Source organism: Colobus angolensis, unplaced genomic scaffold (assembly GCF_000951035.1).
Source record: "Colobus angolensis palliatus isolate OR3802 unplaced genomic scaffold, Cang.pa_1.0 Scaffold73, whole genome shotgun sequence".
NCBI classification, from domain to species: Eukaryota; Metazoa; Chordata; class Mammalia; order Primates; family Cercopithecidae; genus Colobus; species Colobus angolensis.
Window position 1 is genome coordinate 11989306 of NW_012121043.1, and position 20604 is coordinate 12009909.

The 20604-nt window shown below is 40.4% G+C and overlaps 1 protein-coding gene across 14 annotated transcripts in view; it reads right to left on the reverse strand.

The window, feature by feature from the left end:
* CLDND1 (claudin domain containing 1) overlaps positions 1 to 20236 on the reverse strand; it is a 26425-nt gene extending 6189 nt beyond the window's left edge. The window contains exons 1-6 of one of the 14 annotated variants that reach the window (XM_011927629.1): positions 20017 to 20236; positions 18823 to 18866; positions 18304 to 18613; positions 16111 to 16221; positions 14280 to 14417; positions 12690 to 14107 (exon numbers count right to left, since the gene is read on the reverse strand). In XM_011927629.1, the coding sequence (XP_011783019.1) occupies positions 13887 to 14107; positions 14280 to 14417; positions 16111 to 16221; positions 18304 to 18613; positions 18823 to 18866; positions 20017 to 20023 (831 nt within the window). In that variant the 5' untranslated portion in view covers positions 20024 to 20236 and the 3' untranslated portion in view covers positions 12690 to 13886. Of the gene's footprint in view, positions 1 to 12689; positions 14108 to 14279; positions 14418 to 16110; positions 16222 to 18303; positions 18614 to 18822; positions 18889 to 19709 lie in introns of those variants that run through there. The other 13 variants (XM_011927631.1, XM_011927633.1, XM_011927639.1 and 10 more) reach the window with 13 other exon arrangements.
* Between the last annotated feature and the right edge of the window lie 368 nt (positions 20237 to 20604).

Here is a 20604-nt window from a genome sequence, read left to right on the forward strand (position 1 = left end):
CTATATTGCTTGCTCTTCAACAAGAAACAGCCCAGATGAATGAGGCACATATCAAGGAAGTCATTAATTCTCAGAGATCAAGACAAGATAATGTCCCAAACTGAGGTTCCTGGAAGACTGGGGGCAGCTGGGTTCACAGGAAGAGGCATTTCTAAAAGTGGGTGGGAGGAGGACCCTCATACAAGTTCTATTCTTAGTTTTATGTCAACTGAACTAGGAGTGTGACTCTCCAAAAACTCCATTACCTGAACTCTCAGTTTCATACTGTCACACACACACACAAAGTAAGACTGAAATGTATCATGGTGAGAATTCTTGCAGAGAGGCATGCAATGAGCACCAAAGAGATGAAATCTGGTATAATTTCCTCAGCAATCTGATGGCTTCTCCTTTGCTGCTGCTCTTCCTTGCCTCCTCATCCCCTCCTGTAAAGCATGTCTTCTTTCATCCCAGCAAAGTATGTATTGAATTAGTTCCTCTTAACATGGTGTATTAGTCCGTTTTCACTCTGCTGATAAAGACATACTTGAGACTGGGCAATTTACAAAAGAAAGACCTTTAATGAACTTAACAGTACCACATGACTGGGGAGGCCTCACAATCAAGGCGGAAGGTGAAAGGCACTTCTTATATGGCGATGGCAGCAGCCAGAGGGAGTTTGTGCAGGGAAACTCCTTTTTTTTTTTTTTTTTTTTTTTGAGACGGAGTCTCGCTCTGTCACCCAGGCTGGAGTGCTGTGGCGCCTCCCGGGTTCACGCCATTCTCCTGCCTCAGCCTCCCGGATAGCTGGGACTACAGGCGCCGCCACCTCGCCCGGCTAGTTTTTTTTTTTTTTTTTGTAGTTTTTAGCAGAGACGGGGTTTCACCGTGTTAGCCAGGATGGTCTCGATCTCCTGACCTCGTGATCCGCCCGTCTCGGCCTCCCAAAGTGCTGGGATTACAGGCTTGAGCCACCGCGCCCGGCCGGAAACTCCCATTTTTAAAACCATCAGATTTGGTGAGACTCATTCACTATCACGAGAACAGTGCAGGAAAGACCTGCCCCCATGATTCTATCACCTGCCATCGGGTTCCTCCCACAACACGTGGGAATTGTGGGAGTTACAATTCAAGACGAGAATTGAGTGGGGACACAGCCAAATCATATCGCTTGGGTAATGATAAAGGGCTACACACACAGTAAAAAGAATTACATAGGCACAATCCCTGCTCATAGAAATGTATCTAATGCAGGCTATTAAAAAACAAAATAAAATGGTGTAGGATATTTATAGCACATTTAATATAATTGACTAATAGTAAACCAAGTAGAACTTTATCCTTCACAATACTTCCCTTCTCAATTTTTTCTTCTATTTAACTTCATATTTAAATACATAACCCTTATTTAAAGGGAAATTACTATTTTTGAAATAGAAAGATTGATTACTCTCCTTGAGAAAATATACACCAACAAAGTAACTTATTTGTTTAAGGACTGATAGAAAACAATGAAGCTCAAAATGTAATAATTATGACTATGTACTTTTACATTTGAAATATGTGTATTATGGACAATCAAATAATTAGTTCATAGACAACGAAATGCCAGTGGCATAATCTAAGTATATTTACTTATTTATCCATCATTCAATAAATACTGAGCATTTTTAAAATACACCACACACTATGAGTAAAGTCAGTCAAGATTTCTTCTGTCATGGGTCTTACAGAAGTCTTGGGAGGAAGATGTTAAACTAAAATCATTACAATTTAATAAATGTTTAAGATTTATGTGCAATTTCTCCTGACATCTCAATTTAGTTTTATCAGAAGCTCCACATTCCAAATTAAGACACCAACTCCTGTGCAGGATTTTCAGAGAGTGGTTTAAAACCCTATCTTGTGATCTTTGATTCATTATCCCCCTCAACTATCTATGAGTCTTGGGAATTAATCAGAATTTGGAGAATTCAGACACAGACATTCTCTAGAAAGACTTGCGGGCTTTCCTCTAGTCCCACCCACTGCAATGAGGAAGCTTGTCCCCACTCACTCTACTTACCCAATTGAGAGGGTCTTTACTCAGAGAGTTTGATACATGTCCCCTGGAGTTTTGAAAACCCATAGAAGAATATATGACTCCCCTTTGAGGGAGTCCAAAGGTGAAAGGGCTTGATTAGACAGCCCTGAAATAGTGAGACCCCAAGGTGAGTTGAGAGAGACCAGCACTCCCACTGTCCAGATATCCATTAATCCTTCATGATTCTTATGGGTTAAAAGTCTTCCTGGCCGGGCGCGGTGGCTCAAGCCTGTAATCCCAGCACTTTGGGAGGCCGAGACGGGCGGATCACGAGGTCAGGAGATCGAGACCATCCTGGCTAACACAGTGAAACCCCGTCTCTACTAAAAAATACAAAAAACTAGCCGGGCGAGGTGGCAGGCGCCTGTAGTCCCAGCTACTCGGGAGGCTGAGGCAGGAGAATGGCGTGAACCCGGCAGGCGGAGCTTGCAGTGAGCTGAGATTGGGCGACAGTACTCCAGCCCGGGCGACAGAGCGAGACTCCGCCTCAAAAAAAAAAAAAAAAAAAAAAGTCTTCCTAAGAGAAGGAGCTGGCCTGGGGCCCTAATAAAACAGAACTTCTCTTTTTAAAAAAGTTTTTAGAGACAAGATCTCACTCTGTCACCCAGGCTAAGATCATAGCTCACTGCAGCCTCAAATTTTGGGCTCAAGCGATCCTCCTGCCTCAGCCTCCCCAGTAGCAGGGACAACAGGCATGTGCCACCATGCCTATTTTTTAAATTTTTTGTAGAGACAAAGTCTTGCCATGTTGCTCAGGCTGGTCTTAAACTTCTGGCCTCAAGTGATCCTCCTGCCTCAGCCTCCCAAAATGCTGGGATTACAGGCGTGAGCCACTGTGCCCAGACCCAAAGAGAATTCTTCAGTGTGGTCCCAACAGAGGGGAACCAGCCTGCCAGGAATAGGATTGAAGGGCAGCCCGCTGAAGGACAGATATTGATTTTACATGTTAGCAAAGCTGCAGTCTGAAGATCTGCAAAAAGTCCCTGAGAAACTCACAGAATGGCTCTAAAAAGAGAAAGAGCCGGCATTCTGCATGGGCTCTCCATGGCTCCAGGTTCAGATGACAACAGTACCAGCCACAGTGGAAATATACTTTGCCCTAATCTACTCTCCCACTGGTTTGACCATAGAGAAATCAGAAACAGTCAGTGACTGAAGACAGAGAGAAGAGGCTGAGAAAGCCTCCTCCCCTACTGTGAGCCTCCCAATGACAGGCAAACCGAAGCTAAGGGAGAGAAGAGTTTTAACATTGAATAGTGAGTTTTTACACCTCCCTAATTGAACTAGAGTGTGATTATTAGACTGACTTTTTAGTGCTTCTCTGCCTTACTTCATTAATTTGTTTTGTTTTGTTTTGGTAATTTTTTGTAGAGACAAAGGCCAGGCTGGTCTGAAACTCCTGGCCTCAGCCATTCTTTCATCTCAGCCTCCCAAAGAACTGGAATTATAGGCATGAACCACCATGCCCGGCTAATTAATTATTAAATGACTAAAAACCCTACCTTAGATTTTATGGCAGTATAGAAAAAATGGATCTACAGAGTCTCAAAGGAGCAGTAGCAAGTGGAATCACTCTTATATTTGGACTTAACTGTCCAAATATATTGACTGCATCAGTATATTGACTGCAACCAAATATACTGACTGCAGTCAATAAACTACCACATTCAAGAACTTCACAGTGCGATGAATGTAAGAGAGCTAACCCAAAATAGATAATTAGGGAAACTTGACTGAAGTAGCAAATATTAAGTTTTGATCTGAAAAATAAGAGTTACCTGGGTAAAAGGAGTGGGACGCAGGACCGTAAAGGTCAGAAAAAGCTATTCAGAAAAAGGGGGGAAAAAAATCATGAGAAAGCCTGTGGTAGGAAATGGCATTGTTGCAGATACTGTGGCTGCATAACAAATGACCCCAAAACATAACAGCGTAAAACAACAATTCATTTCATTTCTATCAGTTCTATAGGTTGATTGGGCTCATCTAGTTGGTTCTTTATTAGAGTCTCACAAGGATGTAGTAAGATAATAGCTGTGGCTGAAGTCCTCTGAAGGCTCGTTAAGGCTGGACATCCAGGATGGCTCCCGCACATGGCTGGAAATGCTGTTGGCTATCAGCTGGGAGCTTAGCTTGGGATTTCAGCTGGAGCATCTACACAGGACCCCTCCATGTGGCCTGGACTTCACAGCATGGTATCTGGGTTTGAAGCAGGAGTGTTCTAAGACTGAGTGTTCCAGAACTGGTTTAAGGACCCATGATCTTTATGACCTCATGAGAAGAGTGTCATTTCAGGAACATTCTATTGGTCAAAACCATCACAAGCCAGCCTACATTCAAGGGGATGGGAATCTCAATGCAAGACTGATCAAAGGATTTTAAGGCCATGTTTTTAAACTACCATAGTCATGGCCCAATGGAAAAACTAAAAGTTCAGTGTGTCTGAAGTACAGAAATTGCCAATGAGTTTTAAGGCCATTTAAAGAGCTTGGAAGCTATCCTTAGAGTCATGGGATGAAATTAAAAGATTACTGAGAAATGAGTAATTATCAAGGATAGTGTAGAAGATCGTTAAAATTATTCACGGAGCCAAGAATCTGAGTAATTTCCTGTGGAAAGAAATAAATTATTGCTTGTTAAGAATCTACTTTTAATCAAGACAAGCACCACTATAGTAATCAAGACAGATTGCATAATATTCGGCAGATTTGGGGGTAACCAGGACAGATTAGAAATGTATGGTAAAGTTTCCTCTTGATGAAAAGTTATCTTTTGATGAATGTGTATTTGAAATAAGAGCCATCTTCATTTTGAAATTTGTTAAAGTATTTATGTTCCCCTCCACTGATCTCTTAAACTTGTAACTAACAATACTCTGATTTCATTGTAGCATTTTACTTCATAGTTTAAATACAGATTAGGATACATTTATTTCATCAAACTTTGCCAACAGTGGTCAGCTTTGAGTTTTTATCTTCTAACTATGTCATCAAAAATCTTTAAACATTTTCTAGTATAAGCACTTTATATGAAGTGAACAAAAATCACAAAAGCCTATGTGATTGGGTAAAATTGTGAATGTGATATCACAATAGACAAACAACCAAACTCTCTTCTTCTTCCAGCTCCAGCGCAAGAAGTGGGGGAGGTGTAAATCTCAAAATTACCTTGAAGGACCCATTGCATAGCCTAGTCTCTTCAAGGTGTTTAATTTGAGCTCTTGTCTATCAATTCTAATTCTTCCCTAGTTAATCTAGTTTCATGTACATATTTTACGATGCAGCTTTCTGATAATGTCAAGGATTATAACTCAGAAGCCACTCTCTCATTTATTGAGGGACTATTCTTTGCAAGGCAATGTGGAAGATGTTGGAGGGATACAAAGATTAAATAGGCAATAAGTTCCAGTAGGAAGGTTGATATGCACAACAATCACTGTTATACAAAAAGTAGAAAGTGGCAAAAGCAGCAAGAAGGGGGTTACTCAGAATGCTACAGGGATTCAGAAGACCAAGACATTTGAGACGAGTCTTCAGTTATTTCAGTTGGTAAAGAAGTGATCATGATTTTTGCAACTGGAACTGCAGTGAAGCGGTACAGATCAAGATTTGAGTATGTGGAGAATAGCGTTCCATAAATAAAGACAATATAAGATGAATCACAGATATAAGAAAGTCCAAACTGGGTATAAGTAACAATCACTGTGACTAAAGTATAAGGAAAGGAATCAGAGAAAAAGATCCAAAGATAGAGCTAGACAATGTTACAGCTTTGATGTTAGACAAAATCTAGACTTTATTCTAGATTGTTTTTCTAAGCAGGAGAGAGTTATTGAAGGTTTTGGGGTAAAAGGTTGATGCGATAACATCTATGCTTTAGCAAATTAGGTTGGCAGGATGTGTAAAATGGGTTTCAGGTGAGCTAGTTAGTGGCAAGGAGACCAGCAGAGAGTCTACTGTCATCATCCAGGAAGGAACCTGAACTAAGGTGACTACACAGAATTTCAGTGAGATAGGCATTACTGAAATAGAATCAAAAAATCTTGATAACTAATTGGATACAGAGGGCCAGGGAACAGGAGGAGTCAAAGATTATGTCAACATTAAAAGTCTAGTTGATGGGAAAACATGTAAAACAAATGAGAATTGGTGAAGCTACGAAAAGACAGATGAGTGTAAATTTAAACATATTACATTTTAGGTATCATGAAAATATTCAAATGGAGCTGTCTTGAAGGCACTTAGGAACTTGGAGTTTAGAAGAGAAGGCAGGGTTGGAGATTTGAAATCATCTGAAGATTAATAACGGTTACCATTTATTGAAAGCTTAAAATGTACCAGACTCCATGTTAAGCACTTTACATATATTACCTTATAAGCCTCACAGTTAACATGAAAAATAGGCATTATTATTCTACTGAGAACTAAAGAATGATAGAACTTGCCCAAAGTTTCTCAACTAGTAAAAAGAATTGGGATTGCAAACAGATCTGTTTAAATCCAGAGTAGTTCTGTGGATGTTAAAGTCAGGAATTAATTACAGAGCAGCTCTACTTATTCACTTAGAATAGTGTCTAGCGCATAGGAGGGAGTCTACACCTAACTTTCTGTGGTGAAGACGGAGAGGCCACAGCACTCCCCACTCAAAGGCTCAAGGCCTTTCCCTCCCTTTCCATCCCCCAGACATCTTATTTGAAATGCCTGGGGGTTGGGGAGTTTTAGCTGGAGGGTGCAAGGCCTGGGGTGAAAGTTTAGGAATGATAAATTGGGTACTGCTGCTCTAAATTAGTCCTTGAGGGCTGTATCAGTCAGGGTTTTCTAGAGGGACAGAACTAATAGGATAGATGTTTCTATAAAGGGGAGTTTATTAAGTATTGACCCACATGGTCACAGGGTGAGGTAAGCTGTCTGCAAGCTGAGGAGCAAGGAAGGCAGTCTGAGTCCCAAAACCTTAAAAGTAGGGAAGCCCACAGTGCAGCTTTCTGTCGGTGGTCAAAGGTCCAGGAGTCCCAAAGCCGGAGAACTTGGAGTCTGATGTTCAAGGACAGGAAGCACCCAACACGAGAGAAAGATGGAAGCCAGAAGACTCAGTCGGTCTAGTCTTTCCACATTCTTCTGCCTGCTTTTTATTCTGACTGTCCTGGTAGCTCATTATATTGTGCCCACCCAGACTGAGGGTGAGTCTGCCTTTCCCAGTCCACTGACTCCAGTGTTAATCTCCTTTGGCAATACCCTCACAGACACACCCAGGAACAATACTTTGCATCCTTCAATCCAATCAAGTTGACACTTAATATTAACCATTACAAGGGTGTTTTAGTGTCAAGTGTTGGAACTCTCTCTAGAATTTTTTAGATAATGTCTTATCTTTCATATCTTTGAATCCTCCTTTGAGTCCATGGTAACAAGTGCCACTTGGCATCTTGTTAAGTGCTCATGAATGATACCCACCATTACTCAGCAGTGGAACCCTAGTGTGGATCCCTGAAATCTACTTCCACCCTCAGAACTTAAAATGAACCATCCAAATCTAATTGGATTGCATGTGGTAGAGGCTGATTTCAGGAGCCTGCAAACAAGCCACAGGAATCCGAGTTCTTCCACTTCCCTCGATGGACCTGAGTTCAATTTTAAACACAAAGACAGTGCTATGGTTTGAAAGTTTGCTCCTTCCAAAACACATGTCAAAATTCAATTGCCATTGTAATACTATTAGGAGGTGGGACCTTTGAGAGGTGATGAGGCCATGAGGGCTCCACCCCCATGGATGGAATTGGTACAGTTTGGCCCTCTCTCACCCTCTTTGCCCTTCTACTCTTCTCCCATGTGAGGAACAGTTTTCCTCCCCTCTGAAGCATGAAGCATGCAAAGTGTTGTCTTGGAATCAGAATTGCCAAATCTGCTGGCACCTTGGACTTTCCAGCCTCCTGAATCATAAAAAATAAATTTCTATTATTTATAAATTACCCAGTCTCATGTGCTCTGTTACAGAATCACAAATGGACTAATAGAAAGGTTTCTGATGCATTTATCTTGATTTACCAATAGCACAATCATTGAAAGGCCAAAAGTTCCACCCCACTGCCATCCTACTTGAAAAAAAAAGATTAAAATGTGAGTTTTAAAAGTAAAACTTTTTCCACCTTGAGAGGCTTGTATGGCTAAAAAAGCCCATGTAATGAAGCTCTTTCTGTTTCGAAACAAAACTTTACTGGAAACAGAAGACTTCTCCAATAATGTAACACAAGCCCCAGTTCTAATCCCCACTGGAGTGTAGCCTTGCGGTAAACCACAACACATCAGTCCTGCATGCCCTAGTGCTGGACCACACCGGGCAAGCGAAGGCTGCCTCCTTCCCGTGCACTGCATTAATCTCCAAATAACAGTACCAAACACTTTTTGAGCTCTTATGTTTCCAGAGCTGTTCTAACCACTTACACATATGCCTTCTTATTTAACCATCACAAAAACCTATTGAGGCAGATAATATCCCATTTTATAGACAATGCTATTATATGTTCATCCTCAGAATTTCTAGCTTAGGTAGAAGTTAACATCAATCACTCATGCATGCCTCTTTCCTTCCTAGTTCTAACCAAGAGTATGAGCACAATGAAGCAGACAGGGATCAGAATATTCACTTTCTTTATAGAGGCCTAATGACCTCAAATTACAGGGTCCCTGAAAGTACCTCATTAGAGAAAATAATTTGGACTTGAAGCCAAAACAAACAAGGCTTCCTATTATATCCCACCAAATCTGAACCCGAGAACCAGGGGTGCACTGGATCTGCGGGGAAGACTCTTCATACACATCTCCAACCATCAGTGGTGTGATGGATTGGGACCTGTCACAAACAGCCAGTCAACAGAAGAGTGTGGAAAGCACAGTAGAGAAACAACTTTTAGAAGGCAGACACCGAGCCAGGTCTGTTTACTCCACAGTCCACTATCTCTTTCATAATCTGCCTCAGAGAGACAGAATCCTATTTCTTGCTTTTAAACATAGCTTTCAAACGTAACTGCCCACTGGAATCACTTGGAAAAGTTTTAAAAATTGCAATGACTTGACCATAGCCCAGGCCAACTAAATCAGATTCTCTGGAACGAAAACATTTAAGTTCTCCAAGAAATTCCAATGTGCAGCCTAGACTAAGAGCCACCACTTTATAGGCTTGGCAACCCCAGCCCCTCATAATGCAGCCAGTCATAACTAGCAGTTTTTGAGTGACTATACTAAGCAATTTGCATAATCCTCATCACAACTCTAAGAGACACATGATAATCACAGCATTTCACAGATGGGAAAAGTGGTGCTTGGAAAAAGGCTGAGAGACAAGAGACAGACCTGGGATTACAAAGTTCGTATTCTGTCTCCCAAGCTAAATACTTAACCACCATATGCCATGCTGCTCCTGTGGATGCCCTGATCCCAGCAATCTCTCCAACCAGATAATACATTCTTCTTTTATAGAGAGAAGCAAATAAGGCTTAGAGATACTACAAGAGTTGACTCCAGTATTCCCTTCTAAAAGAAAGCATAAACTCCTTCCATGGAAGTTAAGCAGGAAGAATAAAGGTTTCCAAAAACTAACATTTGTAGAGACTTGGAAAATGTGTGGCAGGGTGTTAAAAGATCAATAGAGATGCTTAGAATTATAAAGCAGTTGAAGTCATACAGCGTAATTTTTTTATAGAATCAACTTAGTAGTTCTGAACAGCCATCCTTGATATCTGAAGATTAAGAAAACTGGATAGCACAGTCTATGAAGATAGGGCTAAGGATTGTGAAGGAAGGTGTCATGGGAAATTGTGGGAGCAAGAGAACCAAGGATGCTTTTGAACATACAATGACAATACAAGCTAAGGGCGGAAAAAAACGAACAAAAGGCTGGGAGGGGCTGAAAGGCTGCAGGACAGGTGAGGTAAAGCTCACATACTGAGACACTAACACTGGACCAGTAAAGATGACACATTACTTAGTAACTCAGCTATTTTTAAAGGTGTACAGTAGGAAAAAAAAATCTCATTTCACATCTCTAAACCTTTGCAAATATACAAATATAAACTGGATCTTTTATAAAAGTTTGCTGAAAGTATGTAAATGTTTATATGTCAAATAACATATATTTGTATACATGTAATGCTAGTAATAGAAATTCTGGCACTGAAGAGAATGTAATGACTATATGGTAACTTCTTCTATAGGGCAAATAATAATTCTGTTATTCTTTTTACAACTGAGCATTTTCACATTATGAATTGGCAGGATGATGGCATATAATTTGGCCCCAGGGAAAAGCATATCTTATTACTACGGAATATAAGAACACCTGATGAGCAATAGCAAAATAATTTAGTTTCCTTGTTTATTCCTTGCTTTTCAAGGTATGAATCATTATTCCCTTTGAGAAGAGTGCTGAAAGGAGGACAAAAGCCTCCACCCATCTATGCCAGGACACAGCTGCATTAAGCCTGTGGAATAACAATTTGCATCTTCAGAGCTGCGCCCATTAACTGCTCTTTTAGCTGCTAGAGAATTCGAGAAAGTTTTGCAATCAGGCCGCGTGCAGTGGCTCACGCCTGTAATTCCAGCACTTTGGGAGGCCAAGGTGGGTGAGCCACTTGAAGTTAGGAGTTTGAGACCAGTCTGGCTAACATGGTGAAACCCCATCTCTACTAAAAATACAAAAGCTAGCGGGGCATGGTGGCACACACCTGTAATCCCAGCTACTCCATAGACTGAGGCAGGAGAATCCCTTGAACCTGGGAGGTGAAGGTAGCAGTGAGCCAAGATTGGGCCACTGCCCTCCAACCTGCGTGACAGAGTGAGGCTCCATTTCACAAAAAAGAAAGTTTTGCAATGGGCAAAATTAGGTTAACATGTTTCCATTTTTGGTGAAATTTTACATTAAAATGACCTGATCTATGTTACAGTCACTTGAACATGACAGGGTCTATAGGTTTTAACTGTGCTAGTCTGCAATTTGGTGATGTTTCTGGAATGGAAAAACAAACTAAATTGATAAGATTTGTGGTCATCTCATTCTTCTCAAATCATATGACTAAATCAGTTCACCTAGGAGTGATTGTCAACCCTATCCTTAATGCACGTGTGCATGTGCACACGCGCACACACACACAACTACAGCAGATAAAATTTTAACACATTCCCATTACATTATGAATTTGAAATCCTAGTGTAATATGATGCAGACAGAAGGCACACTTAAGTGTTATCTGAACAAATAAATTCTTCTGGAATTCCTTTTTGTTGCTGTTGTACCAAATTCTAGTGTTTTATGGCTATACTTAATAAATTTTGAAATGAGTCTTTTGCTAAAAATCATAGAGGATATTTACCCACATCATTTAGTTAGGAGCTTTAGAATTAAGGTCTTAAAACACATTTCTTAAATTGCCATAAAATTCATGCTGAGGCCGGGCACAGTGGCTCATGCCTGTAATCCCAGCACTTTGGGATGCCAAGGCGGGCGGATCACCTGAGGTCGGGAGTTCAAGGCCGGCCTGACCAACATGGAGAAACTCCATCTCTACTAAAAATACAAAATTAGCTGGGCATGGTGGTGCATGCCTGTAATCCCAGCTACTCGGGAGGCTGAGGCAGGAGAATCGCTTGAACCCGGGAGGCAGAGGTTGTGGTGAGCTGAGATCGCACCACTGCACTCCAGCCTGGGCAACAACAGCCGAAACTCCGTCTCAAAAAAAAACATTTTCGTTCTGAAAAATCTGAAAATTAATTTTTTACTTCGGAGTTGCTTTCAAAGATTAAATTTAATAGGATCTGCTTTGCCAGATTTTATCTATTAGGTTGATCAAAAATGCTTGAATATGAGCAGTTTCATACGGTACAACCTGATTAGAATCAGTTTCACATTAAATGAAACAATGCAGCCCTATATATTCCAAAGAAAAAAGTCTTTGCAGGAAAGATAACCTCAGCTACCCTGCAACATGCTAAAAATACCAACTACAACACATACGCAGCACCAGGTGTTACGGTGCTAGCTTCCCATGTAACTCTGGGGTAGTAAGAAGCAGGGACATAGTTTAAAATAACCAACCAATACAAAAATGTCATGCTGCCAAAAATTTTCTTATCCCATTCCCAAAGGTGTTTTGTTTGTTCACTTAGCTTTTCCCTTTTCCACCTTCCACAGAAGGGACTGAAGGGTAATGAATCTTCAAGAATTAAGATTAGATAGAAACCTGAGTAACCAGCCATTTCACAGGCAATAATTGGCTACTGAGTAATGCTGGCTTTGTTCTAAGGCAGAAGCTGACTTGGTTATTTACTATAGAACACAAACATCCACAGCCACTAAATGACTTTACAGAAAACTAGCCACATTAAGTATGACATGTAGAGATAACAAAACTATTTTTGAGAACATAGTTTAAAATTCTGAAAAATAAAAGATAAAGATTTTCTTATTTCTAATAGGGGGTAGGGGTTCCCACATTTTCCAGAAGATAAAACAAGAGACCCAAACACAGGACATGACAGCGCTGTACAGCAAGATGCGCTTTCCACAGTCAACCAGAGATTCCCTCTACTTCTTTATCCTAAAGTGTTGAGATTTAAATCAATTCAGACTCTACATACAATTCTTTGAGTCTCTTTTCATTTTCAATTTTATTTTTTAAAAAAGACATTGAGGTTATGGTAAGAAATTATGAAGTTACTCTTTTAATCTGTCAATTGCTACAGTAGTGGAATAAATAAATAAGATTTTTTAAAAGTTCAATGTTTACAGACATAAAAAAAAATGACTGAATTAGAAGACATTTAAATAATGTTGATACACACCAGGAAGGGATTTAGGCAAGGAAAGGCACATCATATTACCACAAGAAATAAAGACCATAGTTGGAGGTTAATCGACAGCCAAAACTTTAGATCTTGTGGTAGGTTTCCCAGCTCTGGAGGGGTCATTATGGTGAAACGTTCTTTATGGTACTGGGCTGGAACAAATAAACAGCAGTTGGGGAATTTTACTTTGTAACTGTAATATAATGTTAAAAAGAAAGCACACTTTTAATAACCCTGGTATGTGAAGAGGAAGTAAAAAAATCCAAAACAATTTGGTAGTACTGAAAATCCTATGGAGAGTTAAAAATAATAATAGTAATATTAATCCTCGCCCAGCTGAATTGGAATTCTTGCAGTTACAAAGTTAAAATTTCAAGTAAACACTGTATTTTTCACTTTCGGTAGACAGACACAGTGCAGATACAAACAGCTGCCATATCTCACCTCGGATGAAGCTATGTGTCAACGCTTAGGGAAAATGATCTTAGATAATTTCCCAATTTTACAGAGCTTAAATCTTTGAAAATAGCACTAGTACTGCTAGCTGACTGGCTATCTACAACAGCAAAGTGAACATAAAGTTTTGACAAAGATGAGAGGTTTCCCCAAGAAACTAATATAGAGTTTTTAGTTGAACAAATACAGTTGCTTTAGTTTTACCGAAAAGTCTAACAGACATTAGCACAACTTGTTTCGGGTCACATTCCTACTGCCAATTTTCTTTCATAAATTTGTGTCAAGTCTTTATCCAGTTGTTTCTGTCTACGCCTAGATTAGTTTATTTGAAAGATGGCATCACTTAAAGTAAACCACATAAATTTTAGTGGTATTAAGTGTGTATTTAGTGGTGAATGTGTATAAATAAAATAGATTTTCATAGTAAAATGGTATATCCACAAATAAAATAAAAATTAAAAACAATTGAGAGGTGGGTAAAATATCAGTATTATTTTAAAAAAATAAACATGGCAATTGTAAAGCAGGCAGTTTCTTGCTCATGCCACGCGATATGCCTTCATTAAGGTGTACTCTTTCCGGTTGGTGTGGGCAGCCCAGATGAAGAGAGCAGAAGCCATGAACTGTAAGGGAGCTGAGACACAAGCCAGGCAGAAGGACCATCCAAATTCACCGGATACATTGTCAGGGAGCTCTAGTTTCTGGTGGAGTAGTTCAATTCCAGCAACATAACAACTTACTGAGCCCAGAGTACACAGACCTTGGGGGAAAATGTAGAAAACAAAACAAAACGTGGCTGGGTAAAAGCACAGTAAAGAGTTTTTCAGGCAATGAGACAGGGCAGTTAATACATGAACATTTAAGATTTATAATTCTTTGGTCCCTAAAGAGACAGGAAGAAGCTAAAAGGTAACTATGATGACAAAACCTACCTGCAAGGAGATGGAGAATGCCGGTGGCAATGGTGGGATATAAGCTTCGGCAAATGCAGGCACAAAGTCCGATCAAAGCCCCAAAGCACATCAAACCTAAACTCACAAAAGGTAAAAGGAACTGGCAACGCCAAAGATCTGATTTTTAAAAAGAAAGAATAGAAATGTTACCATGATTTCAGACCATTTTCCCCACAATGGCAATTTCTTTCATATTCTAATTGGATCTTTTCTCAAAAAGTGAGAAAGTATTTTAACATTGAGGCCTCTTTTCTAAAGCACAATATTCAAAAGGATGCTAATCTTGTCCTGATAAAAGTAAAAGGACACTAACAGGTAGCAATTACTGAGGGTTCACTATGTTCCATGCTATGTTTGTCTACACATTTTCTGTATTAATCCTCCCAACAACCCTAGAAAGTAGGTATAGTCAGCCCTCCATATCTGCGGGTTTTGCATCCACAGATTCAACTAATCAAGGGTTAAAAATATTCAGAAAATAAATGATGATACAAATTTACAAATATATAGTATAACAACTATTTACATAGCATTAATACTGTGTTGGGTATTATAAGCAATCTAAAGATGATTTAAAGTATACAGGAGGATTGTGTAGGTTAATACGCTAATACTATGCCATTTTATATAAGGTACTTTAGCAACCTTGGAATTAGCAGGGGATCCTGAATCCAATCCCTCATAGCTACAGCTGTATTATTATTAATTCCATCTTGTAATTTAGGAAACTGAGGCAAGAGTCATAAATAACTTGTAAAAATTACACAGTAAGTGGTAGAGCCAGGGTTTGATACAAATATCAGTCTGACTCTACCTACCAAAAATATCTAGGTCTTTACAGGATCTAAAGGCAGTAATAACAGGTAAATTAATGGTAATTGTAAATGACCTGTCTCATAGGGCTGTTGAAAGAATATACATAAAGCACAAAGCTGAGAATCTAAAGGTAGTTTTAATTATCATAAATCCCTCAGCAACATGGGAAGAAAACCTGATGACCTTACAAAACATGCCATTCCATTTTCAGACAATATTCATTATTAGAAATGTATTCATATCGATCTTCACCAAACTTTACCTTTTGGTGCTGGTTTTGCTTTCTGGAACTTCTTAAGTGTTTTTTGAACTTACTTTTTTCAAACTCTCCTAGTAATAAACTGCTTGCTACACATTCTCTTTATAAAGCTGAATACCTACACCTTATTCACCCTCTTCTCTTACAAACATGGTCATTCTTCTGGGCAAGTCCCTCTAGCCCTGAAAACTGAGGCTCAAATCTGAAGACAGTATTTCATGGACTGCCTGATCATCAAGGAATAGGCTGTTCCTAATAAATACTTTCATATTTTTTGACATCTACCCTTTAGTTACTATCACCTAAGACTGGATAAACACTTCTGGCAGGCCTGACAACTCACTGACTCATTTAGAGCTTGCAGTCAACTTTTTTCATATATACGTATCTGAACTCAAGCAGTGGAAAGTGTTTAATTCAAGTAGAGGAATTTATAAGTTATCTCAACTAAATTTCCTCTTATTAAATGGGCCCACTAATAACATCTTTTAAAGGTCTAGATCTCATCATCCAATGAAGTAGTTGCCCCTGTCAACTTCAAATCATTTGAAATTTGGCAAGCAAGTATCTACCTTCTAAAAGATCAACAGAATAGAGTTCATTGGATACTGTTAGAGATCTCATTTCAAGTTGGCACAATCTACTAACTCATCTTATTCCAAAAACATAGTCCAAAAAGAGACAAATAAAATTATCTTTGTTCCCCCAACTATCCTGGTGAAATCAAATACTCACAGGTCCTAAGTAGATCAATCCCGCTATTGTGGTTTCCGGGATCAACAAATTTCTCCATGAACTGCTCAGTTAGTGTGAAACTCACACATTTTGTGACCACATCAAATGACTCTGGAACAAGAACAATTGCCTGTTGTTTTAATTATAAACATTTAACAAAAATCTCTTTCAGTAATTATTCTCTGAAGTAAAAAGTAAAGGACGTTTCCAGAGGGGTCAGCAACTTCTCTGGCCCTGACTGACACATAGGTTTCATAGATGTCCAATGGATGCCACTGGTTCTCAGTGGCAAGTGAAGACATAGACACAAGGAAGAAAAATAGAGAAGCAGTAAAATGAATGGCAGAATAGCTATGTAGAAAGCCTAGGAAGAAGGGAAGGGAACAAAGACAGAAATAAATAGGAATGTTGATCTTCTCATCCAACCCTGCTTTACCAACCATATCCCCATCTCAGGGAATGCCAACTCCACCCTTCCAGTTCTTCAGACCAGAAACTTTAGAGAATTCTTGTACATTTACACTCCATCAGGAAATCCCAGGAATTCTTCCTTCAAACTATGTCCAGAATCCAGCTGCTGCTCAGTGCTACCATTCTGGTGTGAGTCATAACCATCACCTAACCTGAATTACTTCTATAGCCTCCTAACCAGTCTTCTAACTTCCACCTTTGTCTGCTGCCTCTGTTCTCAGCCAGGGTGACCAAAGCATGGTTCAGCATTGTACTTGGAGTCAACGCCAAAGTTCTCATTATACCTAGAGTCCTCCAGGACTTGCCCCAGTCCCACTCCCAAAGTAGGTCTTTGACAATATACCCAACTTCCCGTCTCTCCCTCCATTCCAGCCCAGTGGCTTCCTTACTGGTCCTTGAATATTTCAGGCATGCTCCTGCCATAGGGCCTTTGCCGTAGATGTCCTTTCCAACCTAAATGACTTCCTCCCCACTTACCCATATGGCCAAATCTTTCGTCTAGTCTTCAACTACATTCTTTAACTCGAGTGGTGTATTCTCAATGAGACCTACCTTAAGTATCCTATTGAAAATCATAACCTATGGCCACCAATATTCCTTTTCCCACATATTTCCAAATCACTTTTGTGTTCTATTTTGCCATAGCACGTGTCATTTTTTAACATACTAAATAACTGTTTATTCTGTTTATACTGTTACATTCTGTTCATTGCCTGTCATCCTTTATTAGAATGCTAGCTCCCCAGGAGTAAGGACTTTGTTCTCTTTCCTGATGTTCTCCCAGCTAAAAGGCCCTGGAACATGGAGGCATGCAATAAATTATTTGTTTAACGAATGACTAAATGGTAACACTCCAATATCAAGTGCTCCTGTAACCTCACAAGTCAAACTGAACATTTTACAACTTTCTCTCCTTTCCTTCCAAATTACCTCCTTTTTTTCCCAGATACAGTGACATATTATCATCCTTTTGATATATGGTAACACAAGCCTGTTCTGCTATGATTTGAATACAATGCTTCCCCACTAAGTGGCCAACAGAAGTAGTCATTAACGTTGTTCCTTACAAAGAGTTCTAAGGCTACCATTTTAATAACTGGAAATTAAAATCTTTAAGTGTTAAATAAGAATGCCTGCAAAATAAACCTGAAAAACTTAGTTTTGTTTTGTTTTATACTTCTGTAATACAAATTTCGTAACCTACAAACTCTGCATCAAGATTGCTGTAAAACAGTCTCATAATTACACAGATTTAAATGTAGAGCTGGTCAAATTATATCCCCTAAGACATAGGGGTAAATGATAGCTATGTATTATAATACAGCTAACCCATAAAAGGACAATTTGTTGAGTTGATTTTCGATGGTAGTCCTTTTACTAGTTACCAAATATTTTTAAAGTCTTTCGATGTACTTTTCCAACTATTTCTTTATGACATGTGTTAGATTAATAAAAAGTATTTTAATGTGTGAGTAAATAAAAAAAATTTTAATGGCTTTCCCAAGATAAGAAAAGTTCCTCATCCAACCAATATTGATGAGTACCATGGTAACGCAAAGAAGTTGGGGACAGAAGGCAGTAGAAAGAGAAGATACACATGATTTATTTCTTTAAGGAGAGAGAGAACCAATAAACCTGCTTACATGTAACTGGGCAATCACTAGGTCGTTTTGTCTATTATTAATCAGGTAAAGAAGAGAGAAGTTAAAAGAAGAGAAATACCTGTCCTTTCTGGTGGGCTATACCAATGCATGTTTTTGGGTATGGTGATACACCGTCTCCACAATCCCACTGTGCCATTGTATCGAAAAAGTGCATCATTGTAAGTCTTTTCATCTGCCTCATCACTAATGAATTCATCCCAGATGCTTTTATTCAAATCACTGGAATTTTCTTGAACTGGACTTCGATATTCATACCAGAAGTCTGTGCCAATGGAGGCTGCCATGTAGATGGTGGAAATGAGGCTAAGCACACAAGCAATTACAAATGCTGTAGCAAAACGGTTATCCATTCTGGCATTCAGACTGCTCTGTTTAAAAGTTGAAGAAAGAAGAAAGTTAGTCTTAAAGCACAAATAAGAAAGACTATTTTGAATTATTGCAAATGCACCCTTTACCCAATTCCCCATCCCTTCGTACATATAACCATTAAGAATTTTTTTTAGAAAGCAAGCATGTTTTTAATTAAGCTTAAAACAAAACTCATTCTCATAAAAGTACTTATTGAATGCTCACATACCCAGGATGCTACGGAGACAGAGGTCTTGTTCTCTAGTCTATCACCTGCATACTAAAACAGACAACACTGAAATGGACATACACATTACAGATACAAACAATAGACATGCCCATGGTCAGCAGTGTTACCGTGCACACATTTTAAATCACAGACTGAATTTTTGCACGAGCTGCAGAGGATTAAGTGTTCTGGGTTTGAGTGTTAAAAAGACACAGGAAAAAGCAGTGGAAATTGGCTTCTCCCAGTTTCCTCTGAAGAGGGAAGCCTCCTAAAACAAAGGTAAGAGTCAGGAGCCATACCGAAAACAGAGTTGAAGATGTTTGTTAACCCCGAGGGAAAGGTTGTTCTAGGTGTATAAAATAGCAAAGAGCACAATAACATATAATAATGCTAGATAGCAATCTCTCCCTAATCCATTAAAGCTAAGCCACGCTTCTTTACCTTGGCAAATGTTTCACTCCTGTCTACTCTCCCTAGTCCTTATACTTCTGAACCTCCTCAACTGAAACCTTGCTCTCTCCCTAAACCCTAAGTGCAACATATGTCCGCAAAAACTAAATGATCCCTCCTCAGCCAGACAGAAAACTCTCAAAATATCAACACTCCCAAGGCGTGGACAGGGCTCAACGGCAGTAGTAAATGGCCGCGGTAAAATGACTCAAGGCGGATCGCGCTGAGCCAAATACTACACGGCAAGTATACACCGTGACCGCACCAAACACCTTACAAAGGTGCACGAAAACAGACTCGCAAACTGGGGTTGCTGAGTTTGGAAAATTGGAAGTGACTCAGGAAAGATAAGGGCAATGACAACGATAACTCAAAAAGTTGGATTTGCATTTTGATTTTTTAAACATCCCCCCTTCATCCTGGTGCTCTCAAATGACCTTAAAGGGTCCCAGCACTGGGAACGGCGGTTCTTCAAAGCCAGACGCCTGGAGCGGTCACCTCCCGGGCCTCACGGCGGGGCCGGAGAAGGCCAGGGCTGGGGCGGGGCAGCCGTGCGCGGCCCCCAGCCAGAGTCCCCCGGTACCCGACCAGGCCCCGCCCTAGAGGGCTCGGCCCAGGGACAAACCCGCCGCTCGGAACCCGCCCAGTCCCGACCCCGCCCGGGAAGGGGGCCCTCTTCAAACCGCCGGGAACTGCGAACCGTGACGCGACCCCCGCCCAGCGACGCAGGTCCCGCTCACTCACCGCCCATCCTCCTGCTCCGCCAGCTTCACCCTCTAGCTCAGACCACAGCACCCTACTCTCCCCGCGCCTCCTCTGACGCACTTCCCTGCAGAGCCCGCCCCCTCCATAACTCCCGCGCCTCCGCCTCCGCCCCCACTCCGGGCCGGGCCGCGGCCCGGGGCCGAGGGGCCTTGTGGGAGTTGTAGGAGGGACAGACTGAAAGCTGTCTGAGGCGGCGATAGGCATGCTGGCGCCGCGCGCGGCGCATTGTGGGAGATGTAGTTCAGCTTCTCAGGGCAAGCCCGTGCGCTGAAGGGAAGTCTAGGCTGTTGGATTCTTGCATTTTAGGAAGGAGCAATGGTCCAGAAAGTAAAGCGAGCCTGTTTCCGGTCATCTCTAGTCAATGACCGTGACCTGTATAACTTAGGTCTGATTTTTAGGCCTGTGCTTTCCCTATCACACCACCCTGCCTCTAGATTTAAGTATAAATGAACAAAAATGGGATTCTACTTGTGAAACGTTGACCCATTTTATTTCCCTCTCCCAGAATCCCTCCCATTGGAGCAGAGTCCTTCTCGTTTTATTGCATAAGTTTAGGCTAAGAAGTAT